The sequence below is a fragment of the Thunnus maccoyii genome, chromosome 13, assembly GCF_910596095.1.
Source record: "Thunnus maccoyii chromosome 13, fThuMac1.1, whole genome shotgun sequence".
Lineage (NCBI taxonomy): Eukaryota > Metazoa > Chordata > Actinopteri > Scombriformes > Scombridae > Thunnus > Thunnus maccoyii.
The window spans coordinates 4,327,094-4,352,422 of NC_056545.1; the positions used below are offsets into that span (position 1 = coordinate 4,327,094).

The 25,329-nt window shown below is 40.0% G+C and overlaps 1 protein-coding gene across 3 annotated transcripts in view; it reads left to right on the forward strand.

Annotated features, from left to right (window-relative positions):
• tecta (tectorin alpha) overlaps positions 1-25,329 on the forward strand; it is a 52,016-nt gene that overhangs the window by 3,933 nt on the left and 22,754 nt on the right. For 2 of the 3 annotated variants that reach the window (XM_042431539.1, XM_042431541.1), the window contains exons 3-9: positions 763-902; positions 3,251-3,390; positions 5,673-5,854; positions 6,430-6,686; positions 6,793-6,919; positions 7,030-7,146; positions 11,492-14,727. In XM_042431539.1, coding sequence (XP_042287473.1) covers positions 773-902; positions 3,251-3,390; positions 5,673-5,854; positions 6,430-6,686; positions 6,793-6,919; positions 7,030-7,146; positions 11,492-11,837 — 1,299 coding nt within the window. In that variant the 5' untranslated portion in view covers positions 763-772 and the 3' untranslated portion in view covers positions 11,838-14,727. Of the gene's footprint in view, positions 1-762; positions 903-3,250; positions 3,391-5,672; positions 5,855-6,429; positions 6,687-6,792; positions 6,920-7,029; positions 7,165-11,491; positions 14,728-22,450; positions 22,464-22,549; positions 22,559-24,575; positions 24,741-24,898; positions 25,187-25,329 lie in introns of those variants that run through there. The other variant, XM_042431542.1, reaches the window with a different exon arrangement.

Here is a 25,329-nt window from a genome sequence, read left to right on the forward strand (position 1 = left end):
AGCAACAGGGTGTACTGTAAGTGTGTGTGTGACCCTTTACCTCGTAGGAGATCGGCAGGCAGAACGAGACCGAAGGTCTCCTGAAGGAGAAAACACAAAACATGCCAACAAACAGAAGAGTTGCTCCCATGTTTGACCGATACAAGTCTCCTAAATAGATGCAGCTGTGTGGATATTAATCATTAAGACTGTCACTGTTAATCCTCACAATGTTACAGTGAGCACATTAAATTTACTGCTACTGTCACCTTTTATTGCAGCTTTACATGTAAATCAATATCTCCAAAAAAAAAAAAATTATTTTCTTTTCACTTAAAGTAGAGCTGCAATGATCAGTTAATTGACAGAAAATTAATTTCCAACTATTTTGAGTCAAAAATACTAAAATTCTCTTGTTCCAGCTTGTAGGTTGTGATAAAGCTTATTCACACTGTCGTACTGGGTCACGCGCTCCTTCATTACCATGAACACGCAAACTGTAGTTTATTTTTAGTTAATCTTTGTGCCATAAATACTCACTAGAGCACCACAGCTGAAAATAGTCCCTAATAAATTCACTATTTATTTGCTGCATACCCATCAAATAGTGAAACAGAACCATACTGAACTGATATATTTGTTGTAATAAACCCACAGTTAGTAAATAAGTAGTTTTTTGCCAATATTGGAAAACCCTGCAGGGCTAAAAAAAACAACAAAAAAAAAAACTAACTGTTGTTTGCTCCCTCTGTTTCTTTGTCTCTCCCTGGGATTCCTGCTCAGGACTGGTACAATGGAGTCCTCTGATGAAGAGGAGGTGCACACCTTCGTCCGAGTCCTCAGTGAGAAGTACAACCCGGAGAACTTCCCCTACGGCCAGGGAGTGGTGGTTCTGCCCAGCCCTCCAGGATCCCCGGTCAAAGGTGAGAGATGATGCTGGGGAATGATGTCAGGGTTATAACCAGGCAGACTCCAGGAGCCGCTCGCACCAGCTGTTCAGAGGTTCAAACTTAGCCTAATTATAACCTAAGTGTTTACTAAATGGAGATTTACACATCACTAAATTAAAACCAGTTGCACCGCACCAATTACGTAGAGATTAGTTGTTGCTAAATATTTCCACCTTCTACCTGCCAGGTGGAACTGTTGTGAAAGCTAGCTGAATGACCCAACTGACAAAGCTAACATTAGCATGCTAATTTCTGACCCGTTTAGACAGAAGAGTAAAAGAGGTAAAATGGAATATGGTTGACATGTTTCACATAAAAAACACACTAAGGGCCCTATTTAACTGTGCAAGTGCAACAACAAGTGCAAGGTGGTAGATCTTAGGCAAATGGACTGCGTGTGGCATCTTGTGAAGCCACTTATATGATTATATCAGACTGCTATTTCAGCAGTAATTCTAATGTATCTCACCTGACACATGGTCACATAGTTTAGTAATTATTGTCACACAACAGTGTGCAGTGTGTTTCAAGGATAAAATATGAGACGCTACTTTTGTTCAAAAGAAAGTTGGGAAAAGGCTGATGAGCCCTGCTAACCCGACGTCTCCTTCATAAAAAAGCAGAATGTCGAGTTATAACCGACCAGTTTGATGTGTGTAGAGGTGTGTGTGGTTATAATGTCGCAGCCCAGTGTTGTTTTCAGGTGATTTAATGAAGGTAAATACAGCGAACGGCCGTGCATACCAGCACTCTGCCCTGGCCTGGCACTTCTCAGAGGCTGCGGATGTATCAACATATCAGTCCTGCTGCCTTCAGATGCTGCAGGGATTTAATGAACTGAAGGAGAAGCTTTTATATAAAATAGCTGTGGACAGCAGATACTGTAAGAGTAAAAAACTTTCCTGCTTTAACCACATTAAACATTATTTTCTGTGCCGATTTTGGTGTTTAATTGAAATAAATTGTTCATATTTTAAGCATTAATCCTGTTGATAAAATCACCAAAGCAGCAGTGGATTGACGTTGCGCCACAAATAAACATGGTACTGAAACATCTGTGTTCAGGGCAACATGTGGGCCCAAATTTCAACCAAAGTACAACAAATGTCTTTGAGCTGCTTCATTTGAATGAATCTCGCACCTATCTGAGCCTCTCCTTCCACCTGTGCACCGTGCGCTCTGCGCTGGTCCGCAAAATACCACACAGGTGCGCAAAGTGAGTTTCAAGGTCAGGAAAATACCAAACAGTCAGAGCGCTGCTTGCACTGGTCATTGCGCTTCCAAGAGAATATGTCCCTTAACCTCAAATTACAAAACTTAATGCCAACAACTAGAATAACTAGCTAGACCAAATGACCAAATAAGTTAGTTTAGCATATCAGATATTTCCCTCTTCCTACGATGCTACTAATTCTCAAACATGCATATTTCTCCAGTTATACAAATAGATTTTAAAAAAAGTTGTGCCTATATTTGCCTATATACAAAGGATTTGTAGTTAGTTTTATTTTATTTTTTGGCCCCTAAGTGTATACCAGCTAAGGCTTTTCTTAAAGAGGACCTATTATGCTTTTCCTTATTTTCAGTAATAAATATAATGTTGCAATGCCGGATGTTCACATTAAATGTGGCGAAAGTGTCAAATAATGAAATAAACATATGAACAAAGAGCTTCAAATATCTGCATATGTTGTTGTGTTGACCAGTTTTTAGCGCCGCTAATGAAGCTCCGCGCATTTTGTGAGGAACATGTTTCATTTCCTGTACATTCTTCACAATAAAAGTCCCTCGTTATTAAGTCATTTAAAAGCTTTTAATGGGTTTTCATCAGTGGTAATTTAACACAAATCTGATATGGCTGCCCTTCAGCAGGCTACCGGAAAGCTGGCCAATCAGAACAGAGTGGGCTCACCAGGAGGGGGGCCTTAAAGAGACAGGAGCTAAAACGGTCTGTTTCAGACAGAGGCTGAACTGAGGGGCTGCTTAAAGGGCCAGCATGAGATAAATAAGGAGTTTTTTTTAACTGCGAATCATGCAAAGCTACTCTAGTGGTGTCCCAGAATAAAAATATAGAGCCGGAAATGAGCATAATAGGTTCTCTTTAAGCTTTAATGGTGCAACCTGATTTTGTAAATCAAGATTACGGTTAGCTGGTGCAACCCAGTCCAGATTTAAAGATGTAATTCAATTAATTGATCATGCTAAGTGAGCACTGCCATGACTAGTCAAAAGTACAACCCTACATCATCACATTTTTTTTCTGTCCTCGACAAAATCCCTGAAAGTAGCGCACACCTCCTGCATGTCTTTCCTGTTTGCAGATCGCCTGTTCTTGCCCAGCATACTGGTTCTGAATGACTGTGGAATCACTAAAGCCGGTGACAGGTCGGACATTGCAGCTTTCTGTGCCCATGTGATAGAACTGGACCTGTCCTACAATCAACTGAATGACTGGGGAGAGGTGGGTGTCACATCAGAGACAGACTCATTGATCTCATATATTTGTTTGTGGTGGATAACATTATTTGAATACCAGCTTTTATTTGATTTTGTACTATGAGTTATTAACTGTGGAATTTAAAACTAGATGATTATGAGTCATTCAGTTGTCGTTCTTCATATTAGCTGCTGGGGAGGCAGTTCGTGTCTGGTGACTCCCCTCTGCAAATGTCGAGACAAATAAGCCTGTGTGACTTATTTGTCTATCCCCAAAAGTGGGACAGGGAATAAACATGTGCATGGAGGCATGTTAGTTTTACCATAATGAATTCTTCAGTGGCTGGTATCTGTAGCTGCTCTGAAAAATTAAGAAACAGTGCTGCCAAGATTCATTTTTGTGCTTCAAAGGTTTGGAATAAATTATAATGGAAAATTCAGTTTGACTACAGGTGTTTCTAATAACGATGGCTCTATTCAATTCGAGTGTCCCAGTAAGCCATGACAGTGTCACAGTGAGCCAGTATGCACAATATCAAGACCCTGAAATTGAGGCATTATTATTTACACCTGGGCTTTCCTACTGTGACTCGTCTAAAGTGAAAAAAGGTCTTTTGTATCTGTGTTTTCTTCTATGCCTGCATGTTGTTGATACAGGTTTACACAAATACAGATATATCATTTGAATGTAAACAGATAATCCTTTCAAAAAAAAAAAAAACATCCACATTGGAGCAGGCCCTTGTCATCCTACATGAATTATACCATTATGCTATTAAACAGTACATGTAACAGCTTTGTGGTGAGAGCTGGCTGGAGGCTGAGAGGGACTGAGTTCCCTCCCGCTGTGCCACTTGTTCCCACTCAGGTTAATTGATCTGTGGTTGGATATTTCCATTTGGTGGCTTTTGCAGTTGTTAATCAAATAAAAGCAAAACTATAGCCTTTAATCACTAAATCCAAAACTAAACCAGATAATACTTAAATTGAATGAAACAAATAAACATTTTTCTTACTTTTCAGGACTAAAATGGAAGTAAAAAAAATAGCACAGTATAAGAAGCATTTAAAGGGGACATACTGTAGAAAGGGAGATTTCCATTTCTCTCTTTCTTTTGATCATAAAGCAGGTCTAGCTGCTATATAAATACTGTGAAAGTATCAAAATGCTTAGAAACTATACCTTTAAATGAGCATCTATAAGCTCCTTTAAAGGACTTCTGTAAGATTATGATGGCACAACTATATGCTCAGCATTTCCCCTACCATTGCCTTGAAGCGGCAGCCCGCCCCTCCTGAAAGAAGCAAAATATTTTTATTTATGTTATTTACCTAATTTATGTGCACTCGTTTCATGTCAGCTCAGTGTAAGAGTCTCTACTGCGTTAGGCTGTCAGTTATGGTCGTGCTAGTATCTCTCCTCTCTTCTGCTCTCCGCGTGCTACGGTGTGTTATCTGTGGTTGGCCCTGGGCGTGTTTCAAAACAGTCAGCCAATCAGAAGCAAGGGGCACTGAGCAGACACCGTTTCAGGCTGAGTGAGACAGAGGGGCTGCATCTACGGCTTGTACAGCTGTAACTAGGTGCTTTTTGACCATAAAAACATGCAAATGTTTGTAAACAGACCACAAAAATGAGAATATGAAACTGAAAAAGGGGCATAAAATGACCTCTTTAAAAAAGTGTGCATGTTTGACCCAAAATTTAAAAATGCCCTGAAATATCTTTCTTTTTTACTAATGTCCCTATAAATAAAGCTTGTGATTTACTATATTTTCCATGTAAATATAAGAGAGAAGCAAACAGACCTCATTCACAGCAGACAGTTGAACTTGTAGAGCACAAGTGTTACTAATAACATTAACGATGACTACGTTACTGGGGGTCTTCCAGTCCCCTGGTATTGATCATACTGGCACATCTAAATGGAACATAGGCATTATTAATGTTATTGGTTACACCTGTGCTTTGCTTGCAGACAGGTCAAAATACACGTAGTGAGGAAGGTCTGTATTAGCTTAATGTTTATATATCTATGGCGTTGTTTAACACTTGAGAAGAAGACGCCTCATCAAAACCTGCTGGTCGCCATGATGATGAAAAAACAGTTTTTCGTAAAGGAGTAAAGGCACATGCAATTAATTAATTTGGACTGCTGTTGATGACGCAATTTTAAAACATCTTCCAAAAATCCAAATGCTGTTAAGAGTTGTGTATTAGTTTTTGATTTGGTTTAATTATTTATAAAAATTTCTAAGATTTCTTTTTTTTTTTCTTTTTTTTTTTATATTAACACTTGCGTTTCTTAGATCTGCACCATCATTTCCAACATCCCCCACCTGGACTTCCTGAACCTGAGCATGAACCCTCTGAGCAGCGTAGAGCTGGAGCCCAGCATGGCTGAGGTTTTCTCCCGAGTCCGACGACTTGTCCTCAATAATACACAAGTCAGCTGGGACACCGTGCACACGCTCACACAAAACACACCAGAGTAAGTGACGAAACATGTAAATGTTGTCCGTAGTTGTGATGTCGATGGAATCACTGAACAATGAAGCAAGGGTAGACCAGTATACACAGCACAACCCGGCCTTTTTTTCCAGAGTAAGGCTGGCATTACTGTTATTTGTCACTGTTAACAAATCCCATGGAAGACCAAAACCAGTGTGTATCCAAAGCCTGATCTATCTCTGAGCTCTGTCGTTGTAATCCAAAAGCTATTAAAAACACATCAGTTAGTCACACGGTTTCACTAGGTGACATTTTCCTTAATTACATTTTAAACCCACATACACCGTTGTCCTGCCACTGTGAATACTCATCAGAGAACAAAATGCGCATTAATCATCTGCAGCTAAAAATAGTCCCCAACAACTGCATCTGCTCCTTAAGTAGTGTTTGCATAAAACTACAGTGCCCAGCTGTTCTTGGAAATTATTTAGCCAACCACAAAGAGCCGGGAGATGCTCAGCATTGTCCAGAAAACATATTCAATGAAAAATGTTTTATATTATACCTATTGCATGTTTCTCAAACTTTAGCAATTTACTGTTCCTGTTCATCCAGGCTGGAGGAGCTTTTCCTGTGCCTGAATGGATACAACACTGTGTCAGAATCCAAGACGTCTTGTCCGTCGCTACGCCTGCTGCAGATCACAGACAACCAGCTGCAGGAATGGGCAGAAGTGAGGAAGTTTGGGCAGATGTACCCCAGTCTGAGCACACTGGTCCTGGCCAATAACAGTGTGGCCTGTGTGGGTGACACTCAGGAAACATTGAAGCGCCTCTTCCCCAACCTGCGAAGCATCAACCTCAACAACTCAGGTCTTGAGAGAGATAATGAAGGCTGTGCACATTTTCATCTGTCAGTGTATGGTGTAAACAAGTATTCACTGTGACCCTAAAACTCTATGATGTTCTGTCGTTCAAGGGCTTAGTAAGTGGGAGGACATTGAAAGGCTGAATTTTTTCCCTAAGCTGGAAGAAGTCAAAGCAAAGGGAATTCCTTTATTGCAGCCTTACACCACCCACGAGAGACGTAGCCTCCTTTTAGCACAGTATGTCTGAACTTACAAACACATACACATCAAATCTTTATTGACCTTTGATTGAACGTCATACTTACAAATGAACTTTTATCATATTCTTGCACTGCTGTTGCCTGCAGGCTGCCATCTGTCGTGGTGTTGAATGGGGGTGCGGTGTCTGGTGGAGAGAGAGAGGATGCTGAGAGGTTCTTCATCAGGTACTACCAGGACTGCCCAGAACAGGAGCTTCCTGAGAGGTACTCAAACATAAGCATGTATTATACACATACACATATTTATCACTTTTCACCTCATTTCAAGGTGGGCATCTTTAGTGATGGGTGGGCTGTTATTTTATGACTTTTACACTCTTGGATGATACTTGTTCACAGAAAAAAGGGCAGTGAGTGTGGTGCTTTAATACCTCCAGAAGTAGAAGAATAATACACAGTAGGGATGTTTTTTGAATTTTTAGAACCAATACCAATCACCTAGGGCTAAATATCGAACTGAAACAGTTTCCAAATTTATAAGGGCTGAAGATTTGTTAAAAACCTTGCTTTTTTATTATTGATATCCCCAGTAGCGCTGCGACTAACAACTGTTTTCATTATCAATTAATCTGTTGATTATCGATTAATTAATTAGTTGTTTGGTCCATAAAATGTTAGAAAATGGTGAAAAATGTTGATCACTATTTCCCAAAGCTTAAGATGTCTTCCTTTTGTCCTGACCAACAGTCCACAACCCAAAGATATTAAGTTTATTATCATAGAAAGAGTTAAGAAACAAGAAAATATTCACATTTGAGAAGTGAGAATCAGAGAATTTGGACTTTTTTTTCTTCTTAAAAACAACTCAAATCGATGAATCGACTAAATCGTTGCAGCTCTTTGTCATAATGCCACAAGAAGTAGCTGATGTTGCATGTCGAATTCAAGTATAAAACAAACAGTTAACATTCAACTCGTGCATGGTAAAATAGAGAATCTTTATATTGCATATTAAATTAATTATTTTACCGTGTAGCCAAGACTTTTTATGGCAAAAAATGCTTTTACATTAATGAGGAGACTAAATATATTGTATAACACAATATAATTCAGCAGCATCACAAACTACAGCCTCTAAAATGATGAAAAACTGAACAGTATAACCTTTATGAAGGTTGGATCAGACTGCATTTAGCTCAGACAGCTGACTGTTAAACCTGGCTTGTTATAAATGATACAATAGCTCAGGAATGGCCCTAATATTCATTTTGTAAAATATACAGAAAAGTTAATGAAGTATTTGATATGTTTTTGTTAGGAATGTCTATCAATATCCATACAATCATTTACAATTAATCCTCCATTTTTGACATCTCAACAGACGTAGAATAGACTTGATCGACCCCGAGACATGCAGGTATTTAACGCCATGATACATTTTGATTCATCGTAATCTCTTCTATCAAAGGGTTTGATGAGGAGATTTAGATTCCAGCATCTCAAATCCATAAATATTGCAGTCAGTCTTTAATAACCCACATCAGCGAAAAGCTAAAATGTTAAGCACCAAGTGTGGATACGTTCTCCCACGTGGAGGATTCTTACCCGAACACCTACAAAGTTGTAACAATAGCAACAACCCACTCTTTGTGTTCAATATATTTACAGTATGTGATATGATTTTTTGGGAAAGCCCTCCTCAGGGACCGACAGCGGTCAAATAATTGCCCACGCTCCTCACTGACTGCATTCCACTTAACCTCAGCAGAATGTTGGGGAGGGATTTGTTGAAGGAAGGTGTAGTCCCTGACTGGGGGAAACTAACCTTTGGGAGACAATGCCACCAGTCTCTCCCTGTTCAATGAGTCCTTTGTGCTGCAAATTCTCTGATTGGAAAACTGATACACAAGGTAGCAGGTTGATTTTTTTTTTTTTAAATATATACACCTTCTCTGTCAACCTCAAACCTTAAGTCAGGAGATTGATTTGTTCTCTGATGTCACTGGAGCTTGCAAGATCCAAGATGCATTTCGTGATTATGCTATGCGCCTTTGAAGCTCACTGGTGCCATCATGTCCATCATACATCACTGCAACCATCAAAAAGGCCTACAGACATTTTTCTAAACTTCATCAAATCCTTGTTTTCATTTCTTTCCCTCCTGTCAATGAGCACATAGTCGTAGTCTTGGTTCGAATCCAGGTTCTCAGTGTAGGCTTCGAGGTCGGGGATCACCGTGACTGCATGTGGGTGTTATGGGGTTGTCGGATACACTGAGTAAGCATGCGAACGCAAAGCTATCCCCTTTCCTTTCAGATGAGGCTGTGGCCTTGCTACCCCCAGAGATCAGAGCCCGTAGGGTGGGTCACAGCCTCTCAGGTGAACGGATCTGACATGGTCTGGCTTTGAGTAACCATAAACGCAGCCTCAAACCATAAATCCGACTGATAGAGAATGATATACCTAAACAAATTCTTTAAAAAAAGGATAATCTGGGAGTGCAGTAAAGGTTCAGCAGTGCTAAAAATCTCGTGGGACTAGGTCCACATGTTTCGATTAAAAAACAGGCATAAAAAGAAAGAGATGTGTTGGCTGGAGAGGAAGGATTAGTTGCAAGGAAAGAGAGAAATCTGAGAGTATCCAGTAGAATAAGTAGAGAGGGAATGAAAGGCAACTTAAAGGAGACTGGACCCGGAACAGGGGATATTGAGGGTCAGTCGGGGAGGGAAAGTGGGGAAATCAACATTTTAACTTTTGAAGCAGGTCATCTTTCAACAAGAGGTCTGTAGAAATGAGAAAATCAGGTAGGATAAAACGCCAAATGAGAAGGCAACTAAGAACTGGGCTAGATAGTATCTGTATTAGTTCCAAAAGCTTTTATTTCTGTTGCTACTTTACTGTCCATTATTGGAGAATGCTGGAAAAGACAATTGGAATGCTGGCTTGTTATCACCTGCAGCACTATTTGTCCCATTATACCGTGCTTACCACCTTAAATGAAGCCTTTTAGCTTAAATGGCTTCTCTCAGAATGGCACTTTGTGCACTGCAGCCTAAGAGGAGAATTCCCAGGGCGGACCACAAGTTTTGGCCAGAAACCCCAGGCCAGGGGATTGGCTTTGTGAGGAAGTTTTGGAAAGGCAAGGGAAATTGCTTTGATTGGCCCAGCTGTTACAGTAGCTTTGAAAGCGCAGGTCTTTTTCTCCTGGATTTTATTTAATCGTTCCTGGGTCCTTATCTCGAACACGCATTCCCCGGAGGTGGTTGAGAGCTTTCTCACGGCAAGCGAGAGGCAGAGAAATCAGTGTTTCTCTGCCTCTGAATCACTACACGAGGTACGATTAAATACACCGGTTTTAATGCTCATTTTTAATTTGCGCATAAAATAACCTGAGTGGAAACAGAAGAAATTCAATGAAAAAGCTGAGATACAAAAAACGCTTTTGACTGAGGCTGAGAGGTCAGCATGTCGAAAAAGGGAAAATCATACAAAAATACCTTTACATGGTTTCTGCTTCTTCTAGGGTAGACAAAACATGTAATGCCTCCACTCACAGTTTAAGGCCTCCACTACACCAGAAAGATGAAAAATATAAAATGAATGGAGGGGGGATGTCAGGGGTGTACGTAAACCTCAATGTCCCAGGTTTGAGTCCAGATAGGGTCCCTTGTTGCATGTAACTGTCCTCTGTATTACCATTATGGCAGGATGGATGAAAAAATTAATATAAAAAACACACACACACACAAATGTAATTTTAGGTGGGAAACATTAGTTAACTGTCATTATGCTTAATTAGTTATCAGTTATCAGCGAGTGTTCTCCATAAATTAAGTTGTATTGTCACGTCCTTTTAAAAAGTGAGAAAACTTCGATTCATATTTTATATTAGGGAATTTTCAGAAATTTAAAAAAAAAAAAAAAGAATAGTTGAACATTTTGGGAGATAATACTTATTTGCTGTATGTAAAAATGAGGAGTTACACAATGGAATCATTTCTTGATGTTGATCTTCTGTGCAGCATCTTTAGCTATAGCATGATTGCCAGATACAGTTGTTGATCACAGTTTTCACTAGAGGTCAGACACAATGGTGCTAAATCTGGCAACCTTCCTGTTGCTGTCACTGACTCTAGAAAGTCACTGCGTCTGGGTATTGTGTGCTACGAAATAATTACACTGTAAATCACGCTAAAGCCAAGATTGTCATTTTTACATTTGAGCTTCTATACAGATTAAATTAACGGTGTGCAGCATTTTAATCTGTATGCTTTACAGGTGTTGGTTCATATATTTTATGACTTTTATTTTTTGAGCTTTGAACGCACAGACACAAAACTGATATTGATGTCTCATCTCACTCATGGAGAGAAAGCAAAGCACATTTCCTCAAATGTTGAACTATTTCTTTAAAATGTATTTAACATTTTAATGGGAACATAACTACACTTGCACACATATACATAAGCAGTACATACTCTTCCCTCAAATGAACAGATATGTTAAGAATTTTTCACATCTTCACTGAGATCTTCTCACCTACATGTCACTCACTAGTCTTTACAGCAAAACCTTTCAGTGATCTGACTTGAGCCCTACATTCTCCCAGGTACCACATCCTTGTATCCAAGTATGGTCAGCTGGCCCCACTGGCAGAGGTGGACCTGAGCCCCCGCTCCACCATGGTCGATGTTCGCTGGGGCGAGAGGGTTGAGGCAGTCAGCCTGCGTCTGGAGCAGACGGTGGGAGACCTGAAGAAACACCTTAAAGCTCTGCTGCAGCTGCCAACCAACGGGATCAGGCTCTTCTACATTAACCGGGAGATGTGTTCAGTCGTGGGACCAGAGGAGTTGAAGTGCGGCTGCCGAGCCCTCCACTCCTACAGGATTCGGGATGGGGATGAGATATTAGTAGTGCCCAAAGTCAAAAGCCGCTGCAGCTCCTCAGATCTTTGAGTCAAGAGGCTCTCTGGTTTTTTGATTGATGGGACTTCAGGAATTTTAGATAATGAACACTGACTGGATATTAAGCTTTGACTTGAGCCTTTTTTTTTTTTTTTTTTTGAGTAAAAAAGGTATTTTGCAGCCTTGAATGTAAAGGTGTTTGCTGTCCACCATATTGAACAAATTTATACAATAGTATATTTGCACATAGGTGTTCCACATTCACAGATAAGATTTTATCTTAAGTGTGCAAGTCACACATTTTTGATTGAGTTGCTTGAGGTAAGACTTCAGTTTACATCTCATTTATGATAAGTTTTATATAAAACACAAACATGGTGCGAATCGTCCCTTGAAAGAGAAAAAACAGCTGCCATTGTTACCAGTTGAAAGCAAAAATTGCACATCGATTTTTAAAACTAAAACCACTTTATAATTAGAGTATTTGATTAGATCTAAGATTTTAGGATTAAAAATATTCCCTTGTCTGACTTGCTGGTGACACTGCTGCACCATGCATAAAGAATCCAGAAATGTATTAGTATTTATATGCAGAAGTGAAAATTGTTGAAATTGGGTGAAAGAAAATACACACCATCAGATGAAGATTGGATTTGGAAAAATACGAGCAGCTGTGTTTACGTTCTGTAGTTTCATTATTAATTGCATTTTTGTAATGACTTTGCTGGCTTTTCTGCAGCAGCAGCAGCAGCAGCTCTTATATGTTCTCTTAGACCAGATCATAGCAAGCTGTGTGAATAGTGTTCTCTGCCCGAGACTATGCAATTCGGGTGAAATTTTATAGGTGTTGGTACTGCCAAGTGTTTGCCTTGCATAAAAACAACTCTTCATGTAGGAAAAATAATGAATAATTTGCATTTTATTTACATTTTTATGATCGTGACAGGCTCAAAAAGGCTCTATTTTCCAAACCATTATTTGACCAGAGTAGATTTGCTGATGTTGTTTTCCAAGAACACACGTCTTTTCCTGTTTCTCCCCCGTCACTCAAATCCCTCTCTTTTCACATGACTCTTGATAGCAGTGAAATATCCTGGGATAACCCTTGAGCTGAAATCACAAGGATAACAGAATACGTGGCTGCAGTTCAGTCAAGATGCCCTGGCAGAAAGACGAGACAAGTCTTAGGTGAGCTCGGGTCTGTGACAGAGAAAAGAACGAGTGTTGATGCTCAAGTTACTGCAGGTCTTCTAGCTGTCCAGCCCATGAATGGAGCAGCTCTCTCTCCCTGCAGAGGCAGTTGAGAAACGTTGAGGCCCAGTCTGTATGGTAACCACACACTAGCTGCTGTGTCATGGACACTTCCGCTGCATTTAGGTTAGAATGGGTTTACCCAACAGGCTCTCGCCCCTCACCTATTCACCTCAATCTCTCCTTCACATCCGTCTCACAAACCCGACACTTCTAGTGTCTGCTGTTTCACGGTATGGGGGGGTCGTGAACTTTTCCATTGGCTCACATTGGCATTGATTTTCAAAATCAAAGATACAGTACTGAGAGAAAAACACTTTCCCACCTACTGGAATTTTACACACCTTTTTATTGACATGGGGAGAATTTGGGAACACCACACAGGATCACTTTGCTGTAGTCTGCACTCACCACAAACGTTGGATTGTTGTGTGCAATTTGTTGTGATGACCAGATCCGAACTTAAGCCGAGGTTAAGGAGCTTGAGTATATTGCTCGATGTCTTTATACACGTAAACTCCCCATCTTTTGCAAGGAGAAGTTTCATGTTTGATGGCAAATTCTAAGCCAACCCTGAGCCTTTTCAAGAGAACTATATAGCTTCATACAAAGAATCACTCTGGTTTTCTCCCCTTATCCAAAGACAGGCAAGTCAGGTTGATTGGAGACTCCAAATTAAACTTGAATGTGATTGTTTGGATCTTTTTCTGCCTGTTGCTCAATGTTTGCTGGGATAAATTCCAGCACCCTTGACCCTTAACAGCTCAAACATGTGGACACGTGTTGCAGCTGTATACAGTGTACAGTAAATAGGTCAATAGCAACTGCGTTTTATCATATAACAAAAAATAAAAATCAGGAAGGTCTTTTAGATGTTTGAATGCTGTGAGACCTTAAATACAAAAGAGTTTATGTTCGGAAGCATGCTAGGTGAAGTGCTTGTGTCAAAGATGTGATGATGATATAGTCAGTAATTAGAGCTGCCTGTGTAAAATGTTACTCTCAAACACGTCTTTACCAGTTATACCTTCCAGTGAAGTTTAGCTTTTTGTCACCGAAAGTGTGTGAAAATGTGTTGAGGTGCCGTCGTCCTGTAGGAGCCTTGCAGTGCGGTCTGGATTGCTCCTCTTACACAGACTTGCTTTGTGTAGTAGATAACTGGAGATCTCTTTTGGGGTTTTTTCTGTCTTGATCACTTGCATTATACTATGTTATGATTGAGTGCTTACTTGGGAAGTAATGGGATGATTGTGAAGTGGATTGCCGTAAGGTTTTGGTTTGCTTATTCTGAATTTTTCTTGATATGTTTAATTTAAAATGTCAGTGTGTATGAGATGTGTCATTTCAGGGAAACTGTGTCATTTATGGGCATTTGTAATTTTGACATTTTAAAATATCACTTGTGCTCCTGTCGTCCTCACCTCTATCCTCCAGTAATACCAAATGCAGAGATTATTTACAGATGTAAACATCAAGAAGATAACTGCTAATCTGTAATACACTTTGCCTTGCGCTGTTAAGAATATGGTATTTAATTTATATCATGTCTGCTTTCTGTAGTTTATGTGTATCTTAATATTTTTAATGGTATATTCTAGTTTTCTTTCTTGAAATCATAATGCCATTTCCATACCTGTACTGTATAGTGGTGCTTTCACTTATATTAAAGAAATAAATTATAATTATTCCATCTTAGTGCAGTGTTTTTAAAATGTTTTTAAATGAAGCAAAGCTGTCAGCTTGTTCAAACATACAACTAACAGTTATACTCACATGATGTGCTCTACTCCAACATACTGTGCATCAAACTCACCCTTTGCGATATGTCTTTCCTGCCCACTCTTGTGGTTTGCCATACCCACTACTGCAATTGGTGAAATATAGCTTACATTTTTACTAAAAATCTTGTTAGTCTCTTGGCTGTACTTGAGCACAACAGTGCTGAGCTAATGCCACGTTCACGCTGTATCAGATGGATGGGAAGGATCGGAAAGATTCCCATGTTAAGGACTTACAAGCGTCATCTGACAACTCAGGAAGGTTGTATGATAATGGAGTTTGTCATATGAGGGTTTACAATACTATGCATTGGCAAAATTACATTATTAAATTTAAGTTTAATTACATTGAATGAAGGACTTTAGCTGACATGAGGCATCCATTTTTGTTTGGTTTTCAGGTACTACTGTATTATTAAGTGCCAAGTTGACTATATCGGAGCTTTCAGAAAAATCTCAGTTTCCCAGTTGTAAATGCAACTTAGAGGCTATTTGCAAGTTTTTATAATACAGTAACTCCGATATGATATAAACGCAGCATTAATGCCAATGTCAGCATGCTAACATGATTACATGACAATGCTCATGCTGATGTTATGCAGGTATAATGTTTACCATGTCCGCATCTTAGTGTAGGGTGTTAGCATGCTAACATTTACTAATTAGAGCTAAAAGGATTGCCAAAGTTATCACATTTCACTCAAATTCACTAATATCAGCCTCATGGTATCGAGCAGCAGCTACCACAGCTTGAGGCTAAAGCAATGCAGAAGTATGTAGCCATGCTAACTGCTAGCATGGATGAAAATGATTCCGACTAAATCAGTACAAGCACAAAACACATTGTATAAATGAATTGGCTTGCTTACAAATTAACTACTGTATTCCATTTCAAAGTCCTGATTGAAAGACAAGCTATGGAGTGTGCCAACTCTTGACAAAATCACTCATGTTACAAGCAGAATGTACATGTGATCAGCATGCACAGCTCTGTTTCACAGGCTGAATGCTTGGCTGTGGAGAAGATGGGATTCTGCAGATCTTCTCTCTTTCTGGCAGGCATGTTTTAGCCGAGCAGCAAGAGTCCATTCCATACGTGTCAGGCGGTGTTGTGTTTCTGGGGCATTCCCTCTATTTTCCCCCTCCTCTTCTTCCAACTACATGGCTCTAATCCTGTTTGGGATATCTATGCCACCCACCACCACCCACCCCTCAACACCCCGTCACCGACAGGACCCCCCTCTAAGAGTTTGGGAGCTAAGGAGCCACTAAGCCATTCAGACCTTCTACTAGCCATAGGTTTAGTGGCAACAAACACGTTGCGGTTAACTACCAGCGAGTAACACGATAACATATCAAAATAATAAATTATCTGTTTTACTGGTTTGCCTTTTCCGAAGATCAGCTACATGGCTTGTAAACCCAAAACACTTTTTCCAGTTCAACTTGACAACAGTCCAAACAGTTTTAATCCAGAACTGAACTTTGTACAGGTGATTGCAATGCTCTTTAAGAGTACGAATTTTGGAGGAGAGTTGGAGGTTTTTATCTGTTCTCACAACATGGTCATAATGCTCCCATGATGTAATAGCCTTCCCCAAATCACATTTGAAAATACTCCAACCGAAGCCCAAACCGTAGGTGAAAACATGGCCAAGGTCAGGATGCTGAGCTCTAGTTCCACATGGAAATAGACCCAAATGGATATTGAGTGTCTAGATTGAATTAACACCATTGTTAACAAATATGCTGCATTAGTCTTAACGTGTTGGTTTCTTGACTATTGAGGCATAAAGGAGAATTTCTCAAAGGTCACTGCAGTTTCACTAATAATGCATCAATCCAAGAATGTGGCCGTAACCATCTGGTGCGGTTGAGCTTGGAGATGTTCACTAATGCAAGATGAGACTGGGGTTTGAGGATGGATGTGGTTGCACTGTATCGATCACACCTAGCACCTTGTTGCATAAACAGGACCTGGCTGTGCAGCTGGTATTCTGATCTGCCCCTGATCTGCCCCATTGCATTATGAAGTGGGATTGAGGGCAGGGGGGTGAACAGGGCCTATTGTGCACTGAGGTGAAGGAGTCTTTGGGGTAAGAAGGTTTGGGTTACTGGAAGGAGGTTCACCATTGTGAATGGGAAGGAAGGAGAGGAGGACAGGGCAGGGCAGAGCCAACTGCTGGGCATAGGGGTTGAATTAGAGTGGCCCACTCCACGGATTAGGTGACTGCCGAACAGAGCTCAGCGGGTATCCAGTCCAGGACCTTCTTTGTGAAGGTCAGGCTTGATGGATTCTCCAGAACTTGTGATGCTGGATACTTTGACCCTGTTCCCACACAGTACCCTCCTTCTGCTTAAAAATCATTGATGCGATTCCTGTTAAACAAATCTTTTCAAACAATTTTAAAGGCGGTTTTAGAAAATCTACCATCTACACCCATATTAATGATCAAGTACAGTCCCATTAAAATCAGAGCTGCATCACTCTACAGTACATAGACATGTTTCTTGTCTTTGGCTATGACTGCTCCTGCTGTTACCTCTTCTCTAGGGATCAAAGCCCTTGGGGTAACTTTATTTGGAGTTGATTTCTTGAACTATTGCAGCATCACTGACATTCCTCTGCATCTCCATTCAGTGGAGCTTCTTGATGTTGAACTCTGTACTCAGACATTGCAGTGCTAAAAGAGTTAATGCTCTTATCTCTGCTTTGGACAATCTTTCAGTATTAAAGATGACATTAATTCCTGTCGTTAAGAGCTTTTAGTCTCCATCATCCCATCCAACAACCTGTCATATACTAAACAAAAAACACAGACTGTCATCGACATGAAGAAACTTATGGTTAAGCAGTACTGCAGAGAATCAGAATCAGATTTATTGCTCACATACAAGAAATTTGTCTTGGTGTAGTGGTGCATAACAATCAAAAAATAGAAGGTAAAGGAAAAAACAAGTATCTATATAAAGTGAGAAAAATACAAATACCACAGAAGACAGGTGGTATAAATATATAAATAAAATTTTCCGATAAAGAATAAGTAAAAAATATGTTCTATGTGAAGTGAGCTGTAGAGTTTAAAAAAATATAATGTTCACGATATTGACTGGGAATGTGCAAATGTTCACATTATAAATAGTATGTGTAATATGCAAGTGTAATAATACAAAGAATACAAAGAATTGTGTTAATGTAATGTGTGCACCATGTTAGATGTGATGAGTTCACAGATGTGCAATACAAGATTATAGATTTCACATCAATATGACGTGTAGTGACTATGAGTGGGATAGAGTCCATGTCAGTGGGGGTCCCAGGCCTTGTTGATGAGGCAAGCTGCAGGTGGGAAGAAACTGTTCTTGTGGGATGAGGTTTTGGTCAAGATAGACCTCAGCCTCTTGCCAGAGGGGAGTGTTCGAAAAAGTTTATGTACAGGATGGTAGGGATCAGCCATAATCTTACCTGCTTGCTTCAGTGACCTGGAGGCATGCAGGTCCTGGAGGGATGGTAGGTTGCAGACAAACATCCTCTCAGCAGAGTGAATGATATGCTGCAGTCTGCCCTTGTCCTTGGCAGTAGCAGCAGCATACCAGATGGTGATGGAGGAGGTGAGGATGGACTCAATGATGATGGTGTAGAAGTATACCATTATTGGCTTTGGTGGGTTGAACTTCTTCAGCTGCCACAGGAAATACATCCTCTGCCATGTCTACCTTGCTAGGGAGCTGATGTTCTGCTCAGATGGTGTCTGGCTGCAACTTTCTGCTTCCCTGATCTCTCTCCAAGAAATGTTTTTGTCTTTTATATCTCTTTGAAGTATTTTTTGGAAGATCACTACTTGAAGGCATTCATGAAGTTGCACTCAGTTGTATACATTAAAAGGTGTGGAAGTAGCTGTGTGAAGAAGTGAGAAGATGAAGTCAATTCAGGACAAATCAAAAATATCAGGATGCAGATTGAATTGAATGTTCTGTTGATGGTCACTGTTGCCCTACAATATATAGCACAAGGGACAGGGAGGACCACAAAATTGAAAAAAAAGAAATAGAGGACTATTGTAAGAACTCTACAAACATCTTGGAAAACAAAAGTATCAAATCTATCAAACATTTTGCTATCAAAGTTTCCAAATTCAGAATTGGCTGTAGCTTTCCAAATTCCTGGTTTGACTGATATCTATTGGTGCACAACATTTATTATAAAACAAAATGTCCTTTTAATACAAACAGTACAACACCATCTTGTATATTAACTGCTAAAACAGTATACTATTAAAATTATTATAGTATGTAATGTATTAGTATATAATGTGGGACACAGCAACTTTCTGCATCCACAGATTTTTATGCCAAATGTTGATGGTTTTAATGCTGAAATATAAAGCTACATAAATAGATATTTTATATATATATATATAACAAACACACAACACACAACATTGATATATTATAACCTCAAAAAGTTGTAAATAATTGCTTTTTTACGCATCCAACAGAATCATTCAACTTTTGCATTCACATGGCCTCATATATCTCGCCACCTGCCAAATCCAAATCCAACATTTCTTCCCCTTTTAGCTCTGTTTTGGTATCCAACAACTCCTGAGGGAAAATATCTGTCTCTTAAGCTGTTATATTCACCAGCTAGTCGCTAACTTTGTCTGTCTGCTGTCTGGTGCTGGGCAGGTAGCGTACAGAGTTTTTGGGCTGTAGAAACCAAAACAGTGAGCTGAACGACAATAAAACAGTAGAGTTGCAGAGTCTGGTATTGATTCTCTGTGGGTTTGTCACTACAAGCAGCCTTTTCACATGGTAATATAAAAATATTGATTAGCTGAGCTTTAAATCAACCACCCAAGTATAGAGAAGAAAAAATAAGGGTTATCATTTCCTATCATGTTTTCTTCCTAATGAATTGTTTTTCATGCCAGTGAACGGGAAAGGAAGAGTGCAAGTGCGAGATATCAGGTGTATCAGTATCTCGATCTTTCCCACTTTACCATCCCTTACCAGCCATTTCCCAAAACACAAACCCTATCGTGAATTCCCCAGGCCCAGTGGGTCATCTGTAACTGCTGATTTTTTTTGTTCCTCTTTGTGCGATGCTCTCTTTCACAGGTTGGTTAAGAGTATGTGTCCATTTACACAACAGGACTTGGGAGGTATAAAAGAAGCCTCCGCAGAGAGTCTCGGTGCTGCTTAATGGGAGTCCGGGGCCTGCCCTCAGTCCTGGAGCCTTTCACACATCTTGCTCCCTACCTCTCCAATTACTTCCACTGTCCTCCTGCAACAAAGACCCAACTGACTGCCCTCTCCTTCCCAGACCCTATCAGTGTGGATCCACCTGAGATTTCCCCTCGCTATCTCTCCAACATCTATGGAAATGAAGTGTCTTGTATAACCTTGTAAATGAGGCTGTTCCTAATTAAAAAAGGGGTTACACAGAGTATTCAAAGTGACTCATGTTAATGCTGTAACTCTACCTACCACAGAGCTTGAAAAGCAAGGTTTCAGACTGTGTGTGTGTTTCTGTTTTTTGTCCATAAATGCCCCAGAGTGAGACTGTACTACTTTGGTTAGTTTGTGTGCTCAGGTACCCTGAGTTTTAACTGTACCGAGTGAACTCTGGAAACGTCTATACCGCAATTGAGGCCTACTCCAAAGGCAGAGTCCAAAGTCGACCATATTTTTCACCTGCCGAGGACATAAGGACAAATAATGAGGACAAATAATACTATCACTCATATGTGAGTGAAAGGTTCAATAATAAGACCTCGGTATTCAACTGTCATTGCCCCAAAAAGATAAAAGCCACAGTGTTTCCACCATAGACATATTTTATCATCATTTGGCCCTTTGCAGGTGTCAATGACAGATCCTACCCAAGAAAGGCTTCCTGTATCAGAGCCTCTCTTTGTACAAAACATTCCTTTCCTCTCACATTTAATAATGTGAGCAAGCAGTAATTCTGTTTGGTTTTTCCACTTCTCTCCATCATTTCCAGATCTTTGACCTTCCCTTTTCCCCTTCTTACATATTGCTCTGTTTCCACTCCCTCTCTTCCTCAGATTCCTGTGCTGTCCCTCCCCTCAACTTCCCTCTCCTCCCCCACACCCCCCTCACCCCTTCCCCAAACACTCAGATTAAGTTGAACACTATCCCAGGTAAAGTTTGCACCTGCTTCTTTAGGCAAAGTTTCCTCCACAGCTTTCACAGAGGCGTTTCTTTTTTCAATCTCCTGTAAGAACATCACCAATTTAAACTTCCCCTTTACACTTTTTTGGACTATTGTTGCTTCTGCTGATAATTCTTTGGCGTTGGAATTGGACAAAAAGTACTTTTCTATCTGGACATCCAGCTTAACTATACTCCCTCTTCAGCAAGTATCACATCCACTGCCTCGTTTTACTCCCTCCATCACCACCACCACCCCTCTGTGGATGGTCCTCTGCTGGATGGGACTCTGCTGTGTGGAGGTTGCCAGGTTAGACTAGTGAAGTGCTAGATGTCCATCTTTTGAAGGCAGGTGAGTGCATCATTTCCTCCTCTACTCCATTTCATCAATTGTTTTACTTAATTATGACCGGACTGTGTGAGGGCAAAGGAACCTGAACTCTCCTCATTTGCCATATCACTTTTTGATATGTCAAAGATAACATTTTTCATAACTTTTTCTGTGGTATAGGCTACTGTTGGTGATGTCATTATTGCTTTATTATGTCTAATACAGTGGTTCCCTCCTCCCTTGTCAGCATTATTTTAAGGGGTCATAAACTCCTTAAAATGAAGTCAAGCCTACTTGTGACCCCTCATCACATCATCATTAGTCATTGTCATGAGGGTCATGAGGGGGACCTAAACAGTTTAAAGTATCTAGTATTTTGCAGAAAAAAAAGGAAAAACAGAAAAATCATAAATACAAACAGAACTTTATGCGTTTCTTTCCCCTTTAATCATCTTGTGACCTCTTCTAATGATCTTAGGACCACTTGTGGGGTTCAAAACTCCAGATTTGGAACCACTGGTCTAATATTTTTACTCTTGTCAGCAGGTTAATTTCCACTTGTATTAGTATCAAGACTATAAAAATAGACAATTTAGATGTATGTCATTTCTAAACTTGTATAATTGTGACTGTAATTGTTTCACCACAGCACACATTTTAAGCCTCAAATGCTAAAAAATAAATAAATAAATTGTGCTTCAGTGAGTGAATGAATTTGTGAGGAACCATTCGGTTCACAAAATACAGTTGTAAGAGTTGTCTCTCTTTTAACATAACCCCATCTTGTCCATCTTTTAAGTCCCAGGGGCTTTATCTTAATTGCCCCGCTAAAAGGCTCAGAGTGAATGTCAGTCAGATAAGATGGTGAGCAACAAGAGTCAAAAGAGCAATTGTGGTAATCTTTCTGTTGGCAATGTATGATGAGAGGCTGATGACATTACACCAGACCTCTCTCAGCAGTGCCCACTCAATTTGGCACACCTGAACATAATTTAGCACCAAGCTGAATAGTATTCACACATTACAGAGATGACAGAGATTTGAGAGAAGTATTCAATTGATCTCACATAACTCTTATATCAACAGTTACACATTAACAGTATTGTCTTGTCCTTAGGATAGTAAAGGTTTAGGTTGTGGGTACCACCTTTGATTTTGCTTTAAAGAGTACGGTCTTGATTTAGAGAGTATGGTCTGGACCTGCTCTATGTGAAAAGTGCTCTGAGATTACTTTTGTTGTGATTTGGCGCTATATAAATAAAATTGAATTGAATTGAAATGAATTAAGTTTCCTGAATTACTTTGGTAAATTATTAAATCAAAGATGGCTGGATCACTATAGTCATTACATGAACTCTAATAGGCCTTCAATACAGAGTACGCAAAGTTGGAACTTGGCGAGTTGAATTTGGGAATCCAAACTGATGATATTTGCTGACATCACCAACTCGGCCCGATCCCACTTCAGCATTATGGGGGCCCAATAGGGACACAGGTAATAAATTCATTAATTAATGAATTTATTGCCTGTAAAGAACACAACTAATTAAAAATAAATCAATATTAATTTTGCCAAAAAAGTTTGCAGTAAATAAATAAAAGATACCTGTTGGGTGATAAAATAATCTCAACTCAAAGATCCACTTACTAGCTTTTTCTGAGCTTTCAATGGCATCCACCATAAAATGAGCTTAATAGTTACACCTCTGATCCTGACTTTAATGTCTATGTATAATAAAAATTAAATCTAAAATCATGCACATGCATGCATGCACACATTTTTATTGATGTATATCATGATTTGTACATGTAAGGAGCCAAAGCTACTCAGAGGCAGCTCTACTGTACAACATTAACTGCCCAATAAAAGACATGAACCTTAACTTTACCTTTGGCCAAACCAACTTGACTATGACAAATATTAGATTTTGCATCTGAAACCAAAGTTTATCTTCCAAAAGGAATTGTATCTTCTCTTTAAAATGCCACAGAGACATCAGTTCTACTTGTGCAGTAAATTACCAAAGGACTGCTGAGACAGGACAGTTCTCATGGGGATGACCATGTGTACTGACTTGCCGGGAGTTGGCCTGCTAGCTAGATGACCTATGACACATCTACAAAATGTCGGAATACATTTTCACGAAGGGTTTTCAAATAGGCATAGTTTTGATGAACTGAACACATACTGTATTTCCAATCTAAACAGTTTGGTGACAAACCAACTGTTGTTTTATAAAGGTAATAGCAGTTTAGTAGATTTAGCTGTCTGTCCTCCACCATTACTGCTGGTTGATGGAAAATGCATGGTCGGATACTTATCTACACCAAGTCTGACCAAGGTCAATGGTATTCAGAAGTGACCAATTTCAACTCATGGTTGTGTTGAGAAAGTTGGCAATGTTGTTTAGGTCGATTTATGTGTAAATTCACTGAATGTGCAGACAATAGCTTTTGAAGTTTCAATCTATTTCATTAAACAATTAGTAAATAGCAATATGGTGACTGTAAAATCTTGGCTGTACACTTTGCCAATGGGAAGCTTGCCAAGCCAGGCACTGAACAGCCCCAAAGGGCCACTGCAATGACCTTGGCAATTCAAACCTACTCACTTAAAGCCATTAGTGCCCCAGTGTTTACGCTCCTTTCCCTTTAGCCAACAAGGCATGGATGGCTCCCAAACAGAAGTGGTAATGAGGTCCTAAGCAGCCTTGCGGCTTCAGACACAGAGACGCTGGAGCAGTGCGGGCCAGTTTGGTCAGCTGCAGGGAACCGAGGCAAGAGAGGCCCGAAGTCCACTGTTTCCTGCTCACATGGGACTGTAAGGCAAATGTGATCCTGACACATTGTTCTGGCATGCATAATAGGGCCTTTTCATGGCTCCTCAGGGGAGACCTGGGAGCCTGATCTTAAAGAAGTAACGTGATGTTGGTTTGATGGTTCTCCCTCCTCTTTACTTTTTAGAAGTTGCCTTATGACTCATGTCCACCTACATTTCCATGACCTTTAAGGAAAATGTAAGACAGGTAAAGTAACAATAGTTCAATGTGATCTCTCTTGTCATTTGCTTCCTTTTCAGAATGGTCAGGCCAAGCTGTCCAGTTATTCTGCTCCACGTCTTCAGCATCTTTGCACACATAGGTGGTATGACACATAAATATTGGTATTCCCAAATACCTTGAACATGTTAATAGCCATCTTTCACAATAATTCCTTCATATTTAAGGGTTGTTAGTAGCGCCATTTAACAAGCTCTTACGCATTATTCTCATTTTAGCTAGTGCTCAGGACATCCTGTATCCATATGGACCAGGCCATAACGATTTAGAGACACCCAAGATGGATGACGGGAGCTCTCCGGAAATCACTATACTCATCCCCTTCGTTTTCTTTAATGTCCCCTACCGTTCCATCTACGTAAGCCTTGAACAAAACTCTCATTTCACCATCAATTAAATTACTATTGAACAGAAAGCTGTAATCCATCATCCTCTTAAATTGTTGCAATCATAATGTACTATATATATTACAGTTTATGATGCTAAAAAAAAAAACCCTGTCCTCTCTGCACACAGGTCAACAACAATGGTGTGATTTCCTTCAACGTGCAGGTTAGCCAGTTCACACCAGAGGCTTTTCCCCTAAGTGACAGCAGATCATTCATTGCCCCACTTTGGGCAGATGTGCACAACGGCATCCGTGGGGATGTATACTACAGAGAGTCCACCGAACCAGAAATACTGGAGAGGGCAACACAAGATGTTCGGAAGTACTTCAAAAACATGCCCACCTTCACAGCCACCTGGACCTTTATTGCAACATGGCACCAAGTCACCTTCTATGGAGGAAGCCAGACAACCCCGGTATAGTCCAAACCCTGCTATGGCACATAAAATTATCACATTTCTACATGGTTACAGTAAGTAGAAAGGAATTGGAACATAAAAAAGGTTTTCTGTGTTAAAACTTGTAGGTATAACTTAATTTTGCAGGTCAGCAACAGTTG